The 24,769-nt window shown below is 38.3% G+C and overlaps 1 protein-coding gene across 1 annotated transcript in view; it reads left to right on the plus strand.

The window, feature by feature from the left end:
• Window positions 1–864: 864 nt before the first annotated feature.
• Window positions 865–24,769, plus strand: part of LEMD1 (LEM domain containing 1) — a 37,689-nt gene continuing 13,784 nt past the window's right edge. Inside the window, exons 1-3 of the mRNA XM_027870986.1 lie at window positions 865–979; window positions 3,046–3,174; window positions 4,584–4,654. Coding sequence (XP_027726787.1) covers window positions 865–979; window positions 3,046–3,174; window positions 4,584–4,654 — 315 coding nt within the window. The remainder of the gene's footprint in view (window positions 980–3,045; window positions 3,175–4,583; window positions 4,655–24,769) is intronic.

Consider the following 24,769-nt stretch of genomic DNA (forward strand, 5'->3'; position numbering starts at 1 on the left):
GGTGGATTTTCTTTCTTTTTTAAAGTATTGCTAATGGCTTTTGCTTTTTTCTTCTTCAGGTTTTTGTTAAATGGGTAGAGATTTTAGTTCTCTGATGAAAGGATTATCTGAATAAAACTGATTGAACCTGAGGCTGAGGAGTTTGGAACACTGGATCATGACTTGTATAAATCTGTATAAATCAATTTCTGTGCCAGGGACTGAATAGCCAACTTCATTCAAATGCCAATTCAGCAATTACGAAGTCTGCTGGCAGTTAATTAAAAACTACCATCTCATTATATTCAGAGGTAAATTACAAGTGTGAAAAACACTACTGTTCAGAATAACTTACTGTCCTCTACTTTCTTTAGAAGGTCAGAAATAAATAACTTTCATTCAACTTATTGAAATTTCTTTCTCTTTCATATTTAATTAGTTTCTTATCTCTCTTTTCAAAGCTTGAATCGTACTTGAGGTCTTTAGGCAGTTATGGAAATATTAAGGTGTTAGTAATTTAGATAATTTCTGAGGAAGATCTTTCTCATTCTAATTTGTTAGAAAAAGTTAGAAGTAATTGAACAATATAATATTGGGAGGAGTGTCACTTCAAGCTCTTTGTCATTGACAGCTGATAGGTTTTGTAATAGAAGGAGCAAAGATGAGATGATTTTAGTGTATCTTTGTAAACAGTGATTGGCTGCTCCCTCATGGTGAGTAATAATTTTTTTACAGTAAGACAGAAAGAATGGCCATTTCATTTGCTGCCTATATTCTTGCTGGGGTAGGATAGACAAGTTAAACATTCTTGTGGGTTGATAATTTTTGATACTTATTTGTAAGACTCTCTTAATTAATTGAATGTTTTATTATTTCAAAGGTTCAATGGCTAAAGAAGAAGGCCAAGTTCCCATTAGCATGGTGGATATTAAAAATCTGACAGACAGCGAATTGCAGGAACAGCTTATGAACCATGGATATAATTCGGGGACAATAATACGTATGCATACAACAAACAAAAACAGAAATTAGGGACTAGTGAAAAGTTTTATGTCAGGGAGGGAAATTTAATTTCTTCATCAATAACAGAATCAATATACAGAAAAGGGTTATATAGCTATGGGACCAATTGCATTTAAAATATATATATATATATATAACATGATATAAGAATCATAAAAATTTTATTATCTAATATCATTTGATTAGATAGTAAAACTTATTTTAATAATTTCAATCAATCAATATTTAATTAGTACCTACTATGTGCCAGACACAGCTAAGCTCTAGAGATGCAAAAAGAGGCAAAAGACAGTTCCTGCCCTCAAGGAGCTTACACTCTAATGAGGGAGACAATATGCAAATAAATGTATACAAAGCAAGCTATATACAGGATAAATAGGAAATAATTAACAGAGGGAAGGCACTAGAATTAATAGGGGGTAGGGAAGGTTTTCTGTAGGAAGATAGGATTTTAGTCAGAACTTAAAGGAAACCAGGCAAGTCAGTCTGAGCAGAGGAACATTCCAGGTATTGGGGACAGCCAGGGAAATTCCTGAAGCCAAGAAATAGAGTAAGTGGAACAACATGGAGGCCAGTGTCCCTTGAATGAAGAGTATATGTTGGGTAGTAAAGTGTAAGAAGACTGGAAAAGTAGGCGAGGGATAGTTTATTTTTGACTTTGAATGCCAAACAGAACATTTTGTATTTGTTCCTGTAGGCAATAGGGAGCCATTGTAGTTTATTGAATAGAGGAGTAACATGATTGGACTTATGCTTTAGGAAAATCACTTTAGTGACTGAATGGAGGATGGATTGGAGTCGGGGGAGACTTGAGGCAGGCAGACTATGAGATAGTAAGGGGTCGAGGATGACTCCTGGGTTGGGAACCTAAAGGACTGGGAGGATGGTGTTGCCCTCTGTAGTATTAGGGAAGGTAGGAGGTGGAGGAAGGTTTAGAGGGAAAGAAAATGAGTTCTGTTTTGGACATGTTGAGTTTTAGATGTCTACTGGACTTCTAGTTCAAGATACCTGAAGGGCAGTTGGAGATCCAAGATTAGAGATCAGCAGACTGGGGCTGGATAGGTAGATTTGAGAATCATCTGCATTGAGATGGTGATTAAATCCATGGGAGTTGATGAGATCACCAAGTGAAATAGTATAGAGGGAGAAGAGAAGAAGGCCCAGGACAGGATCTTGTGGGACACCTACTGTTAAAGTGTATGATCTAGAAGAGGATTTAGCAAAGGAGACAGAGGAGGGTTGGTTAGATAGGTAGGAGGAGAACCAGGAGAGAGGTGGTATCCCAAAAACCTAGAGAGAAGAGAGAGTATCAAGGAGGAGAGAGTGGTCAGTAGTGTCAGAGGCTGCAAAGAAGTCAAGGAGAATGAGGATTGAGAAAAGGCTAATGGATTTGGCAAGTAAGAGATTGTTAGTAACTTTGGAGGGAGCAGTTTCAGTGGAATGATAAGGTTAGAAGTCAGATTGTAAGGGCATCAGAAGAGAGTAAGAGGAGAGAAAGTGGAGGCACCTGCTGTAGATGATCTTTTTGAGGATAGCTACAAAGGGCAGAATAGATAGAGAATAATCGTGGGGTTGGAAGAGTCAAGTGAGGGTTTTTTCAGGGTAGAGGGAGACTAGGGCATGTTTGTAGGAGTAGAGAATGAACTAGTAGACAGGAAGAAATTGAAAATAAGTGAGAGAGTAAGGATGACAGAAGGGACAATCTGTTGGAAAGCCATGGGATGGAATGGAATGACTTAAACTAGTAGAGGGGTTATCCTTGGTAAGGAGTAAGGATTCATCATGTGAGACAGGGATGAAAAAGGATACAGTGGCAGAAGGCACTTGAGTGACGGGAGATGAGGAAGAGGGGTAAAGAGGGAAGTCATGATGAATGGCCTCTTTTTTCTGTAAAATATGAAACAAGGTTCTCAACTGGGAGTGTGACAAAAGGGGGAAGCCATGGAAGGTTTGAGGAGGTTTGAAAAGGTTTAGAAGAGCTGCTGTGGCCAGTGGGATAGTAAGTTGATAAGGGATAACGTAAACTCTTCTCAATTTTCTCAGCCTCCACAAGACAGGTTTATGAGGATAAACTGCTAGAGTTGTTGACCACTTCAAGTCCATCAATGCAGCGTAAGGTTAAGAAGAAAACTAAAGAGCCACTTCAGTATCTGGAAGGAGAGGAAAAGGAAGGTACTATGGTTAATCCAAAATTCATATAGCTAAAAATTCTTGCTTTTAATGGATTTGTCCAGAGCAGTTCATATATCTTAAAATGGTATGCAAACTGAGCTCCTAAATACCATTTTTTCCCCACCAGTTTTCACTTAGGTCCTCCAACAGGTCATGAAAATCAGGGGCCATTTGTTGTTCAAGGATTTGGTCCTACAAGGGAGAATTATACAACTGTAACCACTTGACAGCATTCAAATACCTGAAAAAAAGTTTTTTCTTTGCTAATATCATCTTAATAACAATACCAAAATTGGTAATTGATTCCTAAAGTCAAAATCTATTACAGGAAAACTTTAGAGTCCTTTAAGATACCCAGATTATATATCTGATAAAAAGTACGTAAGAGAGCCAAATGAATTCAATATACTTTCCTTTACCTAGACTCTCATACATGTTGTCTCACTGTCCCAAACAAGAGCTGCTAGGTAGTGTTTTTGAGAATCCTGGAATTTGGGGATTAAGGACACTCTTTGGAATTCTCTGATGTACACTTATAATGGCACACCCCTTCAGAAGCTCCAGAGTTCCCTGGTGGAACTTCCCAGTTTCAAAGTCCTTAGCAGATAAATCCAGAGGTCCCAAAGCATACCTTTCAAAGCAATCAAAATTAGGAGCTATGATAGGCAAATGTGTGGGAAGAGAGGATCTCACATAATTCCCTATTCCTTTCTAGTTTAGCAAGTAATGAGAATGCTTTGAGCTACCTTAAGGTCTACTGTTCTCTTCTGTCTCAGGATGTGGCACTGGGTGCTAGAAAATCCCCTAAATCACATGTAACACATGGTTGTCCTTCCCGCCTCCAATGAGTGTGATTAATGTGAGCTACTTCAGTTGTCCTATGATGGCAAAGGGTTTGGTGTTTTGTCACAGTCCTGGCATTTTTTGGAAACGTCAAAGTGCTATATAAATGTTAGCTATTATTATTCATAAGAATACCTCAGGACACTGTGACAACCCCTCTAACAACTTTCCACAATAACCAGATAATGGGACCTCAAAATTTCCATTTCCTGCAGATAGCAGCCCAAGCAAGCTACTTGTTCTCAATGACCATTAGGCAACTGCTGTCCTATAAAGAGAAGCTATATAGACAATCAATCAATTTGGCATAGTACCTAAGAGAGAGCAGTGATGGGCCTTTGGGACCCCTTCCCCAACAGCAGGCACAGGAAAGCTTGTATTTGTTGCTCAATGACGATCAATGAAAAGAATAAACTATAACTGGGACCATTGACCCTTTAAAAAATAGTAACAATCTCATTTTTTTAAACTCGTGAGTGAGAAAATTGGATTTGGTAATTAGTGTCCGTTGCTTTGATAGCTTTCATGTTCTCATCTCAATTTTCATTATATTTCCCATGATTTAGAGAATGCTGATGATATCGTTTTGGAAAAGAATATCAAAATCTCATCAAGAAAAACCAAACGACTCAAAAAAGTATGTAGTTTCTCGATGTATGAATATTTTACAAGTAATTAAGAATGATAAATTACAAGTCACTCTACTAAGGATCAGGAAGAAAAATTACGTGTTAAAAATGCTATTTTGATGTAGAGTTCTGTTATACAAAGATATTTCCATGCTCTGCAAGGATATTCATAGTAAAAGTGCCATTCTTCTTGTATTTAAATAAACTCTAAGCTGGGTTTGGTGGTGCCTGCTACCAGGAGGCTAAGGCTGGTGAATCTCTTCGGCCCAGGAGTACAGAGCTGCAGTGGGCTAGGCAGATCCTAGCCCACCAGTACTGTGCTAAGTCCGTATCAATATGGTATAACCACCTGCCTGGAGCAGGTTAAAGCACCTATGCTCATCAGTAATGGGATTGGCCTGGAAATGGTTGTTGCATGTCCAGCCTGCAAGAGCCAGTCTCTTTCCCCACCCAAAATTTATTAAGCAAAAACTCCTATAGAACAAATGTAGTCACAAGTTCGTGTCTATGGAGCAGTCATACTGTCTAATGGGAATGTTTGGGCCTTTCCACTTGAACTATACTTGCAAAGGTTTCAGGTGACTGTGGATTCAAGGAAGACGGAGGCAAGTAGCAGTCAAATGAAGAGGAGAGATGGAGATGGATAGAAGGTAGGACAGCAAAAGGGCGAGTAGATTCGTGAAAAGCAGAATAAAAGGGCAGGCAGTTAGCAGATCCAGGTAATATAAAATGTGGCAGTGGAGAGAAGGAAGTTCAGAGCCTGGAATGTTAGGTACAGTTAGAGTAGAAGTCACAAATGTAGATAGAACTGCGTTTATCCTTCCAGCTACTCCTGCGTTCACTTATTCCTGATTCTCCATAAGCAAGAGACTCTGAGCTCCATATCCTAAAGAATTCATACAAACCCACTAATGTGCCCCCGCCAAAAAGAGTTGTTACTGTTCTAAATATTGTTCTGTTGTTTTATGTGTCACCTGAAGTAGTTACTTCTTCAGCATTGCAGAGGATCTGTGATTTCATCAGTGTGAGCATTCTCTGTACCAGTGCTGATCACAGCCTTTTCATGCTTGGGTGTTCTTCTGGATTTGTTATAACGAAAAATTTACCTGGTGGTCTAGGGTACTAGTATCTCTTCCAGCCTGCCTCAAATGCCAGTCCTTTGCCAAGTTCGTACCAGAAATCCTTCCAGCTTGATATAAGACTTTCCAGAACCTACATCTGCTGGCATAACTATTTTTTTTTTTTTTTTTGCTTAGGCAGTTGAGGTTAAGTGACTTGCCCAGGGTCACACAGCTAGTAAGTGTCAAGTGTTTGATCTGAGGTCAGATTTGAACTCAGGTCCTCCTGACTTCAGGGCCAGTGCTCTATTCACTGCACCACCTACCTGCCCCAAACATTGTCTTTTTTTGGCGGGGGGGGTGAGGCATTCAGGGTTAAGTGACTTACCCAGGGTCACACAGCTAGTAAATGTCAAGTGTCTGAGGGCAGATTTGAACTCAGGTCCTTCTGACTCCAAGGCCAGAGCTCTAGCCACTGTGCCACCTAGCTGCCCCTGGCATAACTTTTGAAAAACAGATCACCTCCATACCACCATGAGGCACCAAAATGGAATTTTAATGGAAGTTACTACTACTTTCTTTCTTTTTTAAAAAACTACTTAACCACAATCTTAGAGATGGAAGAGATTTCAGATTCAACCCTTACTCAAATCATAGTTCTATAACATCCCTAGCCTCCTTGACAGCTAGAAAACCTCTAGTGTTGTGGATTATGTCATCTTTAAATGAAACTCATGCCATTTTAGGACATATATAATTATTACGGTATTTTCCCTTATGTTTTACTGAAATTTATCCTGTAGCTTCCACCCTTTGGGCCTAATTCTGTGTTTTGAAGCCAAGTAGAATTCAGTTCAACATTTTTAAAATATGTACCATATATATGGTACTGGAATATATAGAGTAAATAATCTTTTCTATGTGCCAGCCTTTTGAATATGCAAGATCTTGAGTTTTTGCTTCTCCAAACCTAATATCCCCAGTTCCTTTACCTAGTCCTCTTTGGCATGGTTTCTGGGTGCCCCCCCCCCCACTTCCCATGACCCCCATCCTGGCTGGCCTCCTCTGGAGAGGCTACAGTTTATCAGTGGCCTTTACTAAAAGTCTCCCTCCCCCACTCTGAACCAAACTTAATATTCCAGATGATCAGGGTATAGTCCCCATTCTGGACATTATATACTTATGTTAACGTAGTTACAAGTCACGTTAGTTTGGGTTCCACATCATATTTCTGGTTTAAGCTCACAAGCCTTTTTAAACAATATTAATTATCTAACTACATCTACCCTATTCAATACTTGGGCAGTTGGTTTTTTTAACCCAAGTGGAAAACTAAATTTTATCCCTTTTAAATTTCATCCTATTAGCTTTAACCCACCATTCTTTGCTGCCAAGGTGTTTTTGGATTACTTGTTTTATCGAGTGTATTAGTAGCCACTCCTGGCTTTTTATCACTCACACACTTAATATATATGTCATCTCTGGCTTTTTCCAAACAATGGACAATACTGTCTGTACATTATAATAATAGGTTCATATTTAAACATAATTCAGATTTTTTGAAATAATTCTGATATCTTAATAAATTAATTTAAAAGATATTTTACCAATGATTTGAAGGGACTCATTAAACATTTTTTTCCATTTATTTAGTCCCTGTTCTGCTTTTCAGAAAATATTTTTCATATAATTCATCTAACGATATTTCCAGGAGAAATTGGCAATCTATATTGTAAAAATATGTCAGGTGACAAAGATACCTTTCATCTTTCAATTTAAATATCTTTTGAATAATCTGTTTAAATAATCTAAAGAAGTAGGCAACCTGAAAGGTATGATTGGTTAACAGGTTTTGAATCCAAAGGTCTTATATAAGCCATTCTGATTTAATCAAGGACCTTAAGACTTGAGAAGAGATGAGAAAAAGCACCTCACTCTTCTTTGCAGAAGTGAAGGAATGTGGGTGTAGAACATTACATATACTGTCAGATTCATGTTTTTGCTGAAAAAGTTTTTTTTTCCTCTTTGTTGTAATACATGGCTCTCTGGATAAGGAGGGATACATTGAGAAATGAAGGTTATATAAAAAATAATATAACAATACATTTAAAAAAATAATAAGGGACCTTAAGATATGTTAAACTTTTAAATTCAAAAGTAGCTACCACTTATTCTAAGGTATTATTTTAAAAGTGATAGCCAAATGTATTTATTAATATACTTATCTGATGCTATATACTTCAACTTCTCAAAAAACTCTCACTTAATCCATCCATCCACAGTAGCTGTTGTCCAGTATATAGCCTCTTTTTTGTGGCTAACCTCCTTGAGAAGGCCTTCTAAAAATCAATGCCTATACTTCCTTTCCTCTTACTCTTTTCTCAACTATCTACAGTCTAGCGTCTCACCTCATCATTCCACCCAAACTCCTCGCTCCAAAGGTACCAATGATCTCTTAACTGCCAAATCCAATGATCTTTTCTCAATCCTCATTTTCTTGACCTCTTTGCAGCCTTTAACACTGTCAGTCATGCCTTTCTTGATGCTGTCTTCTCTCTAGGTTTCCATGATGTACTCAATCCTGGTTCTCCTACATATCTGATCATTCCTCTGTCTCCTTTGCTGGATATTCATCTAGGTCTTCCACATTAATCATGGGTGCCCTACATGGCTGTATCCCGGGCCCTCTTCTCTTCTCCCTCTGTACTGTTTCTCTTGGTGATCTCATCAGACCCTATGGATTCAACTGTCATCTCTATGCTGATGATTCTCAAATCTACTTATCCAGATCTGACCTCTCTGCTAATCTCCACTCTTATATCTCCAGCTGCTTATTAGATGTCTTGAATTGGATATTCTGTAGACATCTTAGACTCAGCAGGTCCAAAACTGAACTCATAATCTTTCCTTCAAAACCCTCCCCACTTCCAGATTTCCCTATTACTTTTGAGGGTAACACTCAGGCTCACAGCCTCATCTTCAGCTCCTCACTTTCTCTCACTTCTATATCCAGTCTATTACCAAGGCCTATCAGTTTTATCTTTGAAACATGTCTCGTGTACTTAGCCCTGTTTCTCCTCTGACACTGTCAACACCCAGGTTTGGGCCTTTATCACCTCATGCCAGGACTATTGCAGTAGCCTGCTGGTTAGTCTCTGTCTGCCACAAGTCTCTCCCCACGTCAGTCTATGCTCCTTTCAGCAATAAAATTGATCTTCCTAAACCCCAGACTCCCTTAAAATAAGCTCCAATTCAGTCAACTCTATTGGCCCCCTGTGACCTCCAGGATCAAATATAAAATCTTATTTGGCAACCAAAGTCATTCATAATCTGGCCCCCTCCTACCTTTCCTATCTTCTTTTAACCTATTCATCCCCAGGTACTCTCTGATCAAGTTTCACTGGCTCTTTGTTCTTTGTTGAACCACACACTCCAACTCTTGATTTCATGCCTTTTTACTGGCTCTTCACCAAGCCTGGAATGCTCTCCCTCCTCCTCTCTGCTTCCTGGATTCCCTGTCTTCCTTCAGGTCACAGCTGAAATCCCACCTTCTGCAGGAAGCTTTTCTGATCTGCCTTAATGCTAGTGCCTTCCCTCTGCTGATTAGTCTTCTTTTTATCCTGTCTGTAGCTTCTTTGTACCTAGTTGTTTGAGTGTTGTCTCCCCCATTAGACTGTGAGCTCCTTAAGAGCAGACTCTTGCTTTTTTCTATAGCCCCAGTTCTTAGCACACAGTACCTGACACATAGTAGGTGTTTAGTAAATGCTTACTGAGTGAGAAATGGAATAATACTTAATAGTACCTAGAGAAGTATTTGCATTTCTTTGATCAGGGCACCATTATTTTCTTATTTCAATAGTTATATAATAGAATTGAAATGACTTTGAGGTTAGGATCATGTCCGTAAATGTCCACTGAGTCAGAGAGGCAGCAGCATCCACTGCTTGAAATGCCAACCCTGGGAAATTTATGGTGTAATTAATGCATATTGGCTGCTGCATCAGCTGTGCTCAAAGACCAAGGAAGGTGGGCTGGTTCTTGAGTGACAAGTCATCTCCTCCATCCAGGCTGGAATCCTCATGTCTCCTAAACATTGCCTTGTTCTTTCTAACCTCTATATCTTTGCTATTTTATGCTTTTAGCTTAGAATGCTTTCCCTATTCCTATCTACCTATCCAAATATCACACATGTTCAAAGTCCATCTCTATGAAGACTTTTGAATATAATACAAGACAATATAATATAATACCATATAAAATAATGTAACTTAATATAAGGGACAGCTAGGTGGCATCATGAATAGAGTGCTGGGTCTAGAATAGGGAGGATTCATCTTTTTGAGGTAAAATCTGGCTTCAGACACTTACTAGCTATGGAACCTTGGGCAAGTCACTTAACCCTGTTTGCCTCAGTTCCTCATCTGTAAAATGAGCTGAAGAAGGAAATGGCAAACTCTTCCAGTGTCTTTGCCAAGAAAATCCCATATGGGGTTAGGAAGAGTCAACAACAATGTAATATAATATAGCATAATGTAATATAACTAATAAAAAACACAATGTAATATAATACAATATAATTCAATATAATAATGGTGAATATAATATCTGTACATAAAAGTGTATATGTGTATGTGTATGAATTTTAAGAGAGAGAGTGTTGAAAACTAGAGGTGAGTATAAAAACTCTTAACAGTATCCCATGGAGTGAGCCTCTCTGCTAAGCCTTCAAGTCCAGGTAACCCAATTGGGGAAAGCACTTGAAGTAATTGTGGAAGTACTGGCATGCCCAGTTTTATTCATGTCACCATGACTCCTCACCCCCAACTATAGCAGCAATAGTATTGAGACTACTCAAGCCTGCCATTGTTTCTTTCCTCTTCTAGTTTCCAAAGGGAATTATTGGCATATTATTGGCATTTTAGGGGCAGTGTGAATTTGTGCATCCATATTCATCATTATTCATCCATATTTACCATTTACCGTTTTGTAGGAATGAGTATAATATAGCCATTACCATGGAAACCATTGTGGAAGGCATTATCTATCTACATAATTCCAATTCCAATCCACTGACACTTACCATCCTGTGTAACTCTTGTCTGTGTCCTCACATAGGTTTGCCACAGGGGAGCCATGTCACAAGGGAATATTAGTGGGATACTCTGGCTGTCCATGTGTCATCCTTTGCCTTGTCTATGTGACCAGTCCATCTTCTCTTCCTATCTTACATTTTTTCCTTTGATATCTTTTACTCCCATTCTTTTTTGAAATTCCCATTAAAAAAAGAAAAATGCAAAATGGTCCTTAGGCTGGTGCTGTCTCCTTGTGTCACCACAGTCATGGTGGCAGAAGGGCAAAAATGCATACAGAGATGCTAAGAATACTGGTTCTTGGATGGCTGATAAACTTTAACTTCACAGTTGCTACTCTAGATGTGCCATAATTTATCCAATGACCAGTATAGACATATGGCTAGAGGAGGTGCCAATTTTGACATTCTCACTATAAATGAAAGCAGAAGAAAAAAGAAAGTTGCAACCAAATGGAATGACAGCTCACAGGTGCTCCTTGGAAAGAAAGGAGTTGGTGGAGTTAATTTTATTATATACCCAAAAGCAATGGAAAACGTTAATTCATAGGATATTTGGTTATCACAGTATCACTGATAACTATAATGCAAAAAAACCCATAAAGTAAATATAATTTATGCACAGTATCAGTTATTGAAGCTAAAGAAGAGAAATTCTGTGACAAATTCATGAAGATCTTACAGAGTCAATCAATACACACTCTGATACTTGGTAACTTACAGGGGGAAGATACCAAAAAATATACAGGAAATCATGACGCAGGAAGAAGGAATGAAAAGACAAAAACTTGGAGGCTACACAGAAGCCTCTTGAATATTTTCTTTTAAAAATGGTAGGCACAGGACATAGGAGCATCAAATAAAATTACCAAGAAGAAGTTAAATAGATTTCATTTTAAAAGCAGGGAGACTTGTTATTGATGTGAGAGTTATTCCTGAAACAGCTCTCTGTGTATGTCTCTTTGTTGAAGTAAAGATCAAAATGAGGAAAAATCAAGAAAGAATAATAACAAGAGAAGGATATGGAATACAGTTGAAACAATTCAATCCTGAACTAAACAACTAATCAACAAAGAAAAATAGATGGACAACAGAAATGACATTGAAATGGATTATAATAATCTTATACGGAAAGTGTTATTTTGTTTTGTTTGGACCAGACCTGTGATTTCAGCAGTATAAGGAACTCCTGGTGAAAAGTTTCTTCTATCAATACAGATCTATACTTTGAAACCTGCACAAGTGGTATCATGCAAAAAAAAGTTTTGGTTTTTTTTTTTTTTAAACTAAATCTGTGATTTCATTGCTATTGGGATCTTCTGGTAAGTAAAATCCCACCATAATTACTAGTTGTCTTTAGAGTTGGAGGAGAGGAACTAATATATAATATGTATCATGCTTTTTGGAGACAATTGGGAGTAAGTAACTTGCCTAGGGTCACACAGCTAGTAAGTGTCTGAAGCCAGATTTGAACCTGGATCCTCCTGACTCCAGGCCAGTTCTTTATCCACTGTGCCATCTAGCTGCCTCTTCATGCTCATGTTTTTCAATTCAGTGGTCTCCATATGGCTTTAGAGAGTTTAGGACAAACTGATCTTCAATTCCCTTCTGTTTCTAATTCTCCTTAGTCTTGTATTCACAAATGAGATCATTCATGAGATGAAGAGTAGCAACATAGTTCTTTACAAATTCGCAGTAATGGCCCCAAAATCCTAGAAAAACTATTAAGTCTCTAGGGTTCTTCAGACATGATCTGCTGAGAATCAGCCTGTCTTCTCTGAGTCAGAGCTCACTCCTTGCTGAGGTACTATATAACCCAAATACTTGACTTGAATTCTGTAAAGCTGGTGCATCTTGATTGTCAACTTCAAATCCTCAAACTCCAGGTGATCTAAAATGTTTATTTATCTTTCCCTATATTTTTCTAGTATCTTTCCAAAGACAGTGAGGTCATCTAGACACACCAACATGTCCACATAGTTCATTTCTCCATAAACCATAAAAAAATGTCATGTCACCAACATGGTTTACGGATTACACTAAAACTGGTAAAAACTGAATAGATGAAAACTGTCTTCTCTTTATCTTCCTCTGCCTTAGGTATCTAGTAATATCTACTGTGCAAATCCAGTAATGAAAACCACTGACTTCATAGCAGACAATCCAGGACATCTTCCAGTCTTGGAATGGTGATCCACTTGGGTTCTCTTGTTAAAATTCTGTTAGCCTACTCTACACATATTCATATTTTACTCTTCTTTTTCTGTACTACTATCACAGGTGATGCCTATGGACTGCTGGATTCTGTGATGATACTATTGACCAATAGTCTGCATATGATTTTAGGATTTGTTATCCTTAGACTATCCAGATGCAATGGTAGACTCTTTGTTTTTTTTTTAAATCAAATTATTAATTTTGTTCTAGGTTCTTATACCATAGTAATTAGTCATTTGACTGATTCAGATGTAAACTCTGCCTTTCCTGAGAATATTTCTGACTTGGACCTGTGACTTTCCTGTAAAGTGGGATGTCTACACTCAATATTATCTGTAGGTAAAACATCTTTTCCTGACTTAATTAAGTTCATCATTGGTTTATAAACTGGTAAGCTTTCTTTGTACTAGAGCTTTCACTTTTTAATTTGCTTCTCTTTAGAGGAAGAAATAATGATCAATTTCCCTGTAATCACTGAATCAGGAATTTTTGATTCATCATCTATATCTGTTACACCACAAAAAATTACAAAATAGATTGAAATTTATGTTAATCACCACATATCTCCCCAAATCTTATTAGCTCTTTTCAATATTTTAATAATGTCCTTTGTCCTTTTTTTCTTTCATTGTTTTTTTTGCATTCAAGGTCTACTCCTATAATTATCTCTTTGTGTTTTTTATAACTTTTGTTTCACATCACTTTTTTAAAAATTTTGGCCTCAGTTTTGTTCAAATCTTAGTTAAAATTGTATCCAGTAAATCAGTAGTGCTGAAGAAAACAACCCAGTGTGAAGTGCCATACAATAACAAATCAGTAAAGAAATATGCTAATGCAATCAATAAATACAGTGCTGCTATGGAGCAATATAGAAGCCATAACCAACAATTAGCACATGAAAAAGTAAGCAGTGTCAGTGAAATCAGTGCTACATACAAATAGGCAACAATGTTATTAATAGTAGTTTTAAGTGGTGTGGATTATCAGCAGAGCAATACCCCTTTATGTAACAGGCATGATTCATTAATAGTCAATAGCATTCGCATGTACAATGTACTTGGCATCCAATGAAAACTGGGTAAAACCATGAGAGAGTACAATCCCAGAGAACAAAAAAATTTTTTTTTAATTATTTCTCAATACTAGAAAAAAAAAGTCATGATGAAACATGAAGAATTAGAATATAAAGAAAATTTATTTTTTCATTAAAAATAAAATACAACTAGGAAAAGAAGGCTTAAAACACAACAAAACAAAACTCAACACATACACTCATACATTTCGAGGACAAGCATCCCCACAGGTGACTACATCTTGGCTCTAGGATATCAGTGTTTCCTACAGTGCTAAGATCTGGCCATTTAGCTCATTGCCACTTCCATCTCCCAGATAAAAATTTGGAAGTTCTAAAGGCGGCAGAGGAAGAGAGGAAGCCAACCCTGAGCTGTAAGTTAGAGAACACGTTTATCTTGATTCTATGTAACAGCTCCCTGCCTCAGTAGGCACTCAGGACAGTACAGTTTCCTGTATCATAGAGAGCAAGTACAGGGTATATCAGTTCTGTTGATATGTCTCACAAATTCTGTTCTGCCTCTTTCCCTCTATAGAAAAATTCGTCCCTTGAGTCTTCCCAAAGATGAAAAGGCTATGCAGAAGTATGCAGAGGGGCAGCTAGGTGGCTCAGTGGATAGAGCACCAGCCCTGGAGTCAGGAGGACCTGAGTTCAAATCTGGTCTCAGACACATGATACTAACTAGCTGTGTGACCTTGGGCAAGTCACTTAACCCCTATTACCTCACAGAAAAGAAAAAAAAGGAAGAAGTATGCAGAAGCTATACTACTAAATGTCATTATTTTTATATTTAGCTCAACAATCTAGCCTGTTGGAATTGTTTGTATCCTAGATCTGACATTCAGCATTAACTATCCTACCCACATTTTGTGTAATCTGAAAATTTCATAAACATATCATTTTTTCTAACATTCAAATCATTGGTAAAAATGCGTAAGAATATCGATCCCTGGGCCTCTCTCCTGGAGACCTCCTTTCAAGTTGATCTCAAGTCAGTAATTACTACTCTTTGATGTTTTTCAACCATTTCCAAATCCACCAATGTGTATTGTTTAGCCCACATATCTCGTGCGCGAGATGTCATGAGAGACTCTGTCAACTGATTGGCTGACATCTGAGTAAACCATTTCCCTCCCTTTACCAATGTACCACTTTAGTAGCATTGTCAGAAAAGAAAATGAGATTGGTCAGACATGATCCCTTCTTGATAAAGCCATGCTGGCTTTGTGAATACCAGTTCCATTTTTAATTGTTCACTAACCATCCCATTAAGGGGCAGCTAGGGGGCACAGTGGATAGAGCACTGGGCTTGAGCCTCATCTTCCTGAGTTGAAGTGTGGCCTCAGATACAGTTACTGGCTGTGTGACCCTGGACAAGTCACTGTTTGCCTCAGTTTCCTCATCTATAAAATGAGCTGGAGAAGGAAATTTCAAACTATTTCAGTATCTTTGCCAAGAAAACCCCAAAAGGGTAGCAAAGAGTCAGATACGCCTGAAGCAACTTCAGAATTGAAGTAATGTCAGGAGAGGAAGGAGGGACTTAAACTTGAAATTGCTTACTGATTAATCAATCAGTCAATGTTTATTAATGCCTACTATATTCTAGGCTTTTCATTCTGAGTCACTAGGAATACAAGACAAAAATGAAATCATCTCTGCCCTCAAGAAACTTAAATCCTATCAGGAGAGAACATACACACATCATAAATACAAAGTAATTTGTGAGAGAAGGCACTATCAGAGAGGGGAGTGAGAAAAACACCAGACAGGTGGTAGGGCTTGTGCTGAACTTTGAAGGAAACTAGGTTTGTTTTTTTTTATATCACCATAATTTCCTCCACTATCTTTTGCCTTCGACAGTCCATCCCATATAATAAATAAAATTTCTTAAGGAAAAAAATGGAAGAGAAGAGGGGAAAAGTTGGTATAACTGGTCAGTACATTGGAAAGATGTGTGCACCATGCCACACTCATTGATGTTTCACCTATACAAAGGGCTGAAGCAGGGATGTCTCCTCGTATCTCTTTGAAGCCATGCTTGTTCTCTGTAATTTCTCAACATTCACTTTTATTTTTTGTAGTCCTTTCCATTTACATTGTTGCAGCCATTGTATAAATTGTTTTCTTGGTTCTGCTTGCTTCACTCTGCATCGGTTCTTGTAGATCATTTCATGCTTCTGTGTATTCTTCATGCTCTCATTTCTTTCAGTGCAGCAATATTCCATTATGTTCATGTACCACAATTTGTTTAGCCATTCCCCAATATTTATCAATGATGTTAGTCTACAGTTCTCTTTTGAGTGCTTTATTCTTGCCTTGTTTAGGTATTAGTATTATATTTATCTCATAAAGGGAATTTGGTAGTATAGAATAATTTGTGTAGTGTTGGTAAAAATTGTTCTTTCAAAGTCTGATAGAATTCTGTGAAATCATTGGGTCTGAGAAGTACTTTTAAAAAATTTTCTTTACAGTTAGTTTTGCTTCTTTATTCTGAGACTGGATTATTTAGAATCTCTATTTGGTCTTCTGTAAGTTTGGGTATTTTATATTTTTTTAAAGTATTCCTCTGTTTCTTTTGTATTCTTACTTTTGATAGCATCTAGCTGTGTAATGTAAATTCTGCTAATTCTTTTTGTTCTGATTTTATTGTGATTTCATCTTGGTCATTTGTTCTTTTGCTGATTTTATTTTCTGACTTCTCTTTAACCTGATGGGCTTAAAGTTTATCAATTTTATTAGTCTTTTCAAAGAACCAGATTTTAGTTATATTAATCATTTTTATAGATTTTTTTCTAGTTTCTGTTTCTCCTCTAATTTTTAATATCTTCTCTTTTATGTTTATTTTAGGCATATTTAACTTTCTGTTTTTAAAATACATATTCAGTTCATCAATCTTCTTTTTTGTTTTGTTAATATATGTTTGTAGAGATATCATTCCCCCCCAAAGATTGTTTTGGCTGCAACCTAGAAATTTTGGTATGTTTCATCATTATCATTTTTTTCCCACACCATTATTGATTGTTTCTATGATTTGTTCTTTGACCTCCTTATTATTTAGGATCTCATTGCTAAGTCTCTATTTGGATCTGTGTGCTTTGTTTGTCTTCCCTAAATTGATTACTATTTTTATTTTGTTATGTTCTGTAAAGGAGAAACCAGAGATTCCAAGAGGTATGAAGGGGGGAGATGGAGAGTCCTATGTGAGGAACAGCAAGAAAATCAGTTTGACTGGGCTGAAGAGTGCATGAAAGGGAATAATATAGAATAAGACTAGAAAGATAAGTTGGAGTCAGGTTGTGAAAGGTTTTCAGTGCCAAACATTGAAGTTTGTATTTGATCCCAAAGGTAAACGGAGTTTATTGAATAGAGGCAGTTGAGTGCTTTAAGAAAATCCCTTTTGTGGTTCTTGTAAAAAGATGAATTGGAGAGGAGAGAGTCTTGAATTGTATCAATTAAGCTATTTCAATAGGCCAAGCAAGTAGTAATCAACTGAACTAGGCCTGAACTACGACCTAACTAAAGAGATGGGGATTAATGCAAGAGACATTGTGGAGATAGAAGCAATAAGACTTGGCAGCTAATTAGATATGTGAGGTGAGAGAGAGAGTGAGGAGTAAGTATAGCCTCCTACCTTTAAAGAAGCCAGAATGGAAGCCTACAGGATGAATTGTCAGTCACCGATATATTCTGATCCAAGGACCATTGGGGGCTCTGGAAAAAGATGGTTTCCTTCTCTCATGCTGAAGAGGGGATGGTGACTGAAAATCCTGTAAGGGGAAGAATTGAGCAATGGGGTACCTTAGAGGACTGAACTATGAAGAGCCAATGGGAAAGACTAGTTATTTTTATTTGCTAAGAAGATAATAATGGTAATCCTCCCCTTTACCTCTCTCCCTTACCACCTCTTTTCTAGGGAGGACAAATACCCACTCCAGCTCTTTTCTTTGTTTTTTTACAGTTTATCATTTATATTTGTTATTCACTGGTATTGAGATAAAACTAGATAAACTAAAGGACCTGTGTGTATTTCATTTATTCAAGATCTGTGCAGAGAGAGTAAGAGTCAGCTATGCAGAGTACAGGAAGGAGACTGTCCTGTCTAAATTGCCAGTTTCTTCTCTGATGGGTGCTCAAGAGAACCAGAAAGATTTTTAGTGATAAGCATTATTATAATTCCTGATAATCTTGGAGTTAAGATTAAATCATGTGATTTTGAATTCTGCGTTTTCCTGGGGACAGTTGTGCTAAAACTTGTCAATAGGAGAAAAGAGACATGGTAAGAAGTTTTCCCTGAGCTCCTCAGAGGCAGTTGGCCATGGGCCACTCTCCTCCTAGGGGTCCCATCTGCCCCATAGGGGGAAGTCATGCCCACAGGGACACCCACAGGAGGATCTGGGAAAGAGTAGCTTCACCCACATGAGAGCTGTCTAAGAAGAAGCAGTTGGCTTTCCTACTAAACTAAACTCCTCCAGTCCTGTGAATGGTTAGATAAGGATGACTCTAAACAGCCTACGTTGTTCGATGGATGGTAGTGCTTTTGGCAGAAATAAGGAACTTTGGATGAGAGGCGGGTTTAAAGGGAAAGACATTGAGTTATGTTTTGGACATGTTGAGTTTTCGATGTCCCTAAGACATCCAATTTGAAATATCCAGTAGGACCTGGTCATGCCAGACCTGAGCTCAAAAAAGAGTCTTCTAGGACTGAAGACAGAGATCTAAAAGTCACTTGTGTAGCAATGATAATGAAGCCCATGGAAGCTGCATGAAGTCACCAAGAAAAAAGTGTGTAGAAAGAGGGACTGGAACAGAACCTTCGGGTACACAGCAGAGGTGCAGTAGAAGATGGTGATCCAGCAAAGAGACTGAGATGGAGCAGATGGGGAAGAAGAACCAATAGAGCAGTGTCACAGAGTCCCAGAGAGAGGAGAGAGTGGCCAGCAGTGTCACATGCTGTGGTGAGATCTGTAAAGATGAGGGTTGAGAAAAGGCACTCAAATTTGGCAATTAAGAGAGGATTGGCAAGTCTGGAGAGGGCAGTTTCAGGTGAAGTAGGCAGTCAGAGTTGGATTGCAAGGGTTTGGGATGGAGTGAGAGGGGAGAAAGTGAAAATAAGTAGATAGCTTAAAATTTTTTTCTTTTTCTATTATGAATTTAATCATCAACAAACATTTTAGTGTACAAAAACAGAAGAAAAGGGGCAGCTAGGTGGCGCGGTGGATAGAGCACCGGCCCTGGAGTCAGGAGGACCTGAGTTCAAATCCCCTTAATAAAAGGATTTGTCCCGTAAAACTTGGACTCAGTCACAGGGCCACACTTGAGGACCTAAAGGGCCACGTCTGGCCTTGAGGACGCAGGTTCCCCACCCCTGGCTGGGGAAGGTTTTGATTCAGTTTAAGTTATTCATCTTTCTCTCTCTCCTATAAATCACCCTCAAACTGGCTAAGGAATACTCAAGGTTACATGAAAGGTTTGTGATTCTCGGGGTAGAAATCATTACTTTCTTCTCTCCCTGTGCCTCATACTAATAAGTGGATGCATCTCCTGTTTTTCTCAGACCAACCAGTTTCCCCAATCCTATATCAATGCAAGCATCAATGTCACAGCAAAGATTAATGGCCACTAATCATTTTATATGGAGGGAATAGACAATACGGTCATCAGAGAAAGAGAGCAAAAGGATAGAAGGGTACCTTTTGTTGGATATAACAGAGACCAGCAACAGGTGCTTCTAACCACAAGAGGAACACAAAGTGGCTTTTCTTTTTTTCCTGCAGCTAGGGGGTGCAGTGGATAGAGCACTGGGCCTGGAATCAGGAAGAACTGAGTTCAAATCTAGCCTCAGATACAAGCTTTGTGACCCTGGGCAAGTCAGTTAACCTCTGTTTGTCTCAATTTCCCCAACTGTAAAATGGGGGTAATAACAGCACCTACCTCTCAGGAGTGTTGTGAGGATTAAATAAGATAATATTTGTAAAGTGCTTAGCACAATGCCTGACACATAGTGGGCTTATTTTCTCCCCTTCAACCACCTAGCCTCCTAACCCCCTTATGGGAAGGAGAGAGAACAAGACCTAGAAGATTTGCTTCATTAGAAGGGTAGTGTTTTTCCCCCTCCTCAGAGGCAAGAGAGAAGAGGATGTTTGAGTTAGCTCATCAATCATCATCCTCATCAATAAAAATAAATACTGTTATTGGCCTCAGCAGTAGCTCATCACGGCCTCTGAAGGGAAGAAGGAGGCATGCAGAATACCCGAAGGTACCTAGCATCTCCTCACATGGCACAAAGATGTAGAATCTTGAACTCTGAATGCTGCCTCCTCATTCCTTCTTTTTCCAGCCTCTCTCCTAGAAGTCTATGAGAAACAGTCCTAGAAACCTTTACCAGCCATTCCCAGGAATCCTACCTACCAAGCTTCATTGCTGGCAGATTCTGGAGCACCTTGTTCATGGCAACATCATGTTACGTATGTCTTTCTGATTAATCCATAACCTCTCTGCAAAGAGGCAGGAGACATGCTTCATCATAAGTCTTCTAAAGTCGTGATTGGCCATTGCATTGATTGGAGTTCTGAAATCTTTCCAAAATGTTTTCCTTTACATAATTGTATCATCTTCCAACTTGTTCCATTGGTTCAATTCATTTCACTCTGTATCAGTTCATTCAAGTCTTCCCCTAGTTTGTCTGAAGCCTTCATTAGTGATTCTTAAAGAGCAGTAATATTCCCTTACATTTACATACTGCAATTTGTTTAGTCATTTGCTGATTGATAGGCACCCACTTTGTTTCTAGTTTTTTCCTACAACAGAAAATTGCTGCTATAAATATTTTTGTGCATATGGTAGACTTTTTCTAGGACTTTGGCTATGAAATGTAGCAGAGAAAGAATCAGTAGATAAAGAGAGACTGAAGATTTGGAGGAAGGGGGTGGTTGTTGGGGCAATCTGTTGGAAGAGACAGGAGGGAAATGAGATCAAGTCTATTTGGATGGGTTTGCCTTAAAAAGAGAAGAGTCACCTCTTCATCTGAGATGAACTAATGGATGGCTATTCTTATCAACTGATGACAATAGATAAATAAAATTTTAATTCACAATTAAGACTATTTTGTGGAGACCTGAAAGTATCACTTCAAAGGAGTACAGTTATAGTCATAATGGACTATAAGGATCTTTTCTATTTCAGAGGCCAAAATCATAGAGTAACCATGCATGATGGGCTTTGTTGCTGTCCCATTTCTTTCTGCTCATAGTACACATGCCCATCACCAAAAACATACTGTCCTCATAAGGTAGGCCCTTGTCCACTGTTAACCCAAGCAGTCTCATGTCTGCCCCAAGAGGATTATTTTCTGTGTATGGCTCCACTCCAACCTAATTTTTTCCTGAACTTTACACCAAATAAAATGAGCATTTCCTATAGGTAGCAGAATATAAAAAGAGGATTATACAGGAAAACTATGAAGCTGTCCTGGGAAAATAGCTTGCTTTTCTTTTGAAGCATATAATAAATTCAACATGTAACTTTCAATATCCTTGTCTGTGATTCCTTCTGGTCTGTCTTCTCTGTACATTTAAAAAAATGCTTTGGTGACCTCTTTTTTTTGATAGCTCTATTCCACCTCTCCTTTCTACCACTTCCTCCTCCCCCCCATGGGAAAAAAAAACCAGGGCCTAATAACAAGTATGGATGGCCACATTCCATACTGGGGAATTACTCCCACCAAAGGCATTTGGGAAGGCCCTGTCCACTGAGTCTCATAAAAAACATAGTAAGAGCAAGAGCCTGATGTTGGGGCGGGGGCAAGAGAAATACAGTCAGCAATTAGATATTTGATACTCAGCTCCTAGAGCAGGTAGTGACTCCAGAAAATAGCAGCAGGAATTCCCTCAAGCTTGCTAATTTTATCAGGGAAAATGACTGATGACAGAAAATTAGACAACACCATTTCAGAACCACTCTGCTAGCTTTTCTTTCCTCTAGCATAAAATATAAACTCCTCTGTTTAGCTTTTAAAGCCCTCTACAAACTGGACTTCTTACCAGTCTGATGGGATGTTCCTCTCCCTCTTCCTCTCTGTCATCAAACCATTCCTTCCCTTTGCCTCAGAGTCTCCCTCTTCCTTTAAGGTGTATCTAAAACAGCTTTCCTGATCTTCCTAACTGCTGATGTCCTCCCCCTCTACTTTGTAAATATATTTCTTTTCACTCACTTTATATTTATGTTGTCTATACTTATGTATGTACTTGTTGTCTCTCTCGTTAGAATGTAAGCTCTTTGAGAGTAGGGATTATTTCATTGTAACCCTAGTGCCTAACATAGTACCTGGCACAAAGTTGGTACTTAATGCTTTTTGATGATTGATTGATCAATTAATACAGCAACACTGAGTCGTGAGTGAAAAGTTGGGAGCATTTGACATCATAATGTGAGATGGTCATGGGGGTTTGGAGCAGAAAAGTGCCCTTAGACTCAGATGTGTGCTACATGTCTGAAGCATTTCACTAAGACTTGCATCTTTTTCCTGAGAGTGGGACACACCATAGAGTACTTTGGCTACTGGCATAACTGTGAAAAATCAAATGGACTCAGTCATCGAGGGAATATATATTGTCATCACTGCAATTAAGTCTGTGATTTTAGTAGTTTTAGGGGATAATATAAAACAGCTTAAAATATTTTACTTACTTAATTAAAAAATTCCCAATGGTAGCTTTTCATTCCATTTGTGTCAAAGAGGAGTAAATTACATATTCTGATAATACTTAGGAAAACTCTATTTTCTTACCTTTGTCATGTGTTAATGGGTGTTAGATGTCATTTTTACTGGGAGAATGAAAAGGGCAAGTGAATAATAAGTATTTATACAGTGCCTACTGTGTGCCAAAGGTACTAGTCTTTCCTGAACACAAGAAGGCTGCCAAGCCCTCTTCAGGGCTACTTTCCACCTCTGATGTCCACCTGTTCCACCTAACTCTCACCTGTGGTTCCAAGAAGCTGTAGCATGTACAGTGGCCACACCACAGTGAACCATTTCAGCAGACAGGCTAAACCAGGCTGAGGGTAACCGAGGAGTCTCAAACCTGTTGGTGAAATGGGGTGGGGGGTGTCTACCCTAGACATGTGAAGACTTCCCCTGGTAGAATGGGCGGATGAGCGCAGTCTGTTCCAATGGCCATAAAGGCAGCTAAAGCAGGTGCTGTGGAATGCTTAGAGCTTGGCTAGACATTGAAGATAACAGGGTCATCCATTGCATCTTGAGCCATCACCAGGATTAAAAGCCCTCAATCAAAAGATTCTTCCACATTTACATAGCTCACATTTGCTAGTTTGCAGATGAGGTGGCCCACTGGCAATTGGATAGATTATTATTTATGGGCTTTACATGTAACTTATTGCACAGAATCTCACAATTGCTTGAGACCTCAGAGGTCTAACCTAATCCTTCCTGAAGAGGAATTCACATCCTTTTTTTTTTTTTTGCTTTTATTTTAGTAACCCTAACAAAGTGATTATCCAATCTGTCCTTGAAGATCCCCAATATGATGGAGAACCCATTAATTCTTAAGATAATCCATTCCACTTTTGGACAGCTCTGTACGAAATATTTTCCTAACATTGAAATGGTCTACTTTTCTGCAATTTCTACCCATGATTCCAAGTTTTCCCTCATAAGTCCAAGTTGAACACATTCCTGAAGCCAAAAAGGGTAGGATCTTAGGCAAAGGTCTGGTACTGCCCTAAGGTCAAGCCTCAGACCCCACACCTGGAACCAAAAAAACTTTATCAAAAAAGTCAAAAGAGAATTTGTCACCTCTTCACCCCCTGCAACAGGAAACTTCAGACATAAGACTGAACTTGAATGCCAAAAGGACCAGAGTCTCTGACACTGGCCTGACAACCAGAGTAAATGTGAGATGTGAGATATCTTCATGGTGTGCCTCATTCCCAACCATCTGGGAATGTAACGACTAATTGGTAGTGATGTGTGATTTCAGTCTATTGTCTGATACTATGTGCCATACACTGTGCTAAGCATTGGGGAAATGCAGAGACAAAAAGGAGAACAGTCCATGCCCTCAAGAATCTTACACTGTGGACTTAGCTCTTCTCAGCAATTCAAGGATCTAAGACATCTCCAAAAGTCTCATGATGGAAAATGCTACTCACATCCTGAGAAAGAACTATGGAGTTTGAATGCAGATTGAAGCGTACTATTTGCCCTTTTTTTCTTCTGTTCTGTTTTGTTTTGTTTTTTCTTTTTTGTGGTTCCTCTTATTGGTTCTAATTCTTCTTTACAACATGACTAGTGTGAAAATATGTTTAATAGGAATGTATGTGTAGATCCTATATCAGATTGCATGCCATCTTGAGGAGGGAAGTAGGGAGGGAGGGGGAGAAAATTTAAAACTCAAAAGCTTATGGAAGTGAATGTTGAAAACTAAAAATAAATTAATTAAAAAAAGAATTAGTAAAAGGACTATATTACATGCAGAGCTAAAGTTTACTTTTAAAACACTTAACACAATGTACCTGTTGTTATCATTATTATTATTAATTATCTTACCTTAGGTATAATTAAAAGTAAAAATCATAGCATCAAGAGAAAGAAATAAAGTTTTAATCTATTTAAGACTCAAAAAAAAATAAATTAGACTACTTAGTTTTGTATCCTGGTTTATATCCTGTT

The sequence above is a fragment of the Vombatus ursinus genome, unplaced genomic scaffold (assembly GCF_900497805.2).
Source record: "Vombatus ursinus unplaced genomic scaffold, bare-nosed wombat genome assembly UNPS02014798.1, whole genome shotgun sequence".
In the NCBI taxonomy this organism is placed as follows: Eukaryota; Metazoa; Chordata; class Mammalia; order Diprotodontia; family Vombatidae; genus Vombatus; species Vombatus ursinus.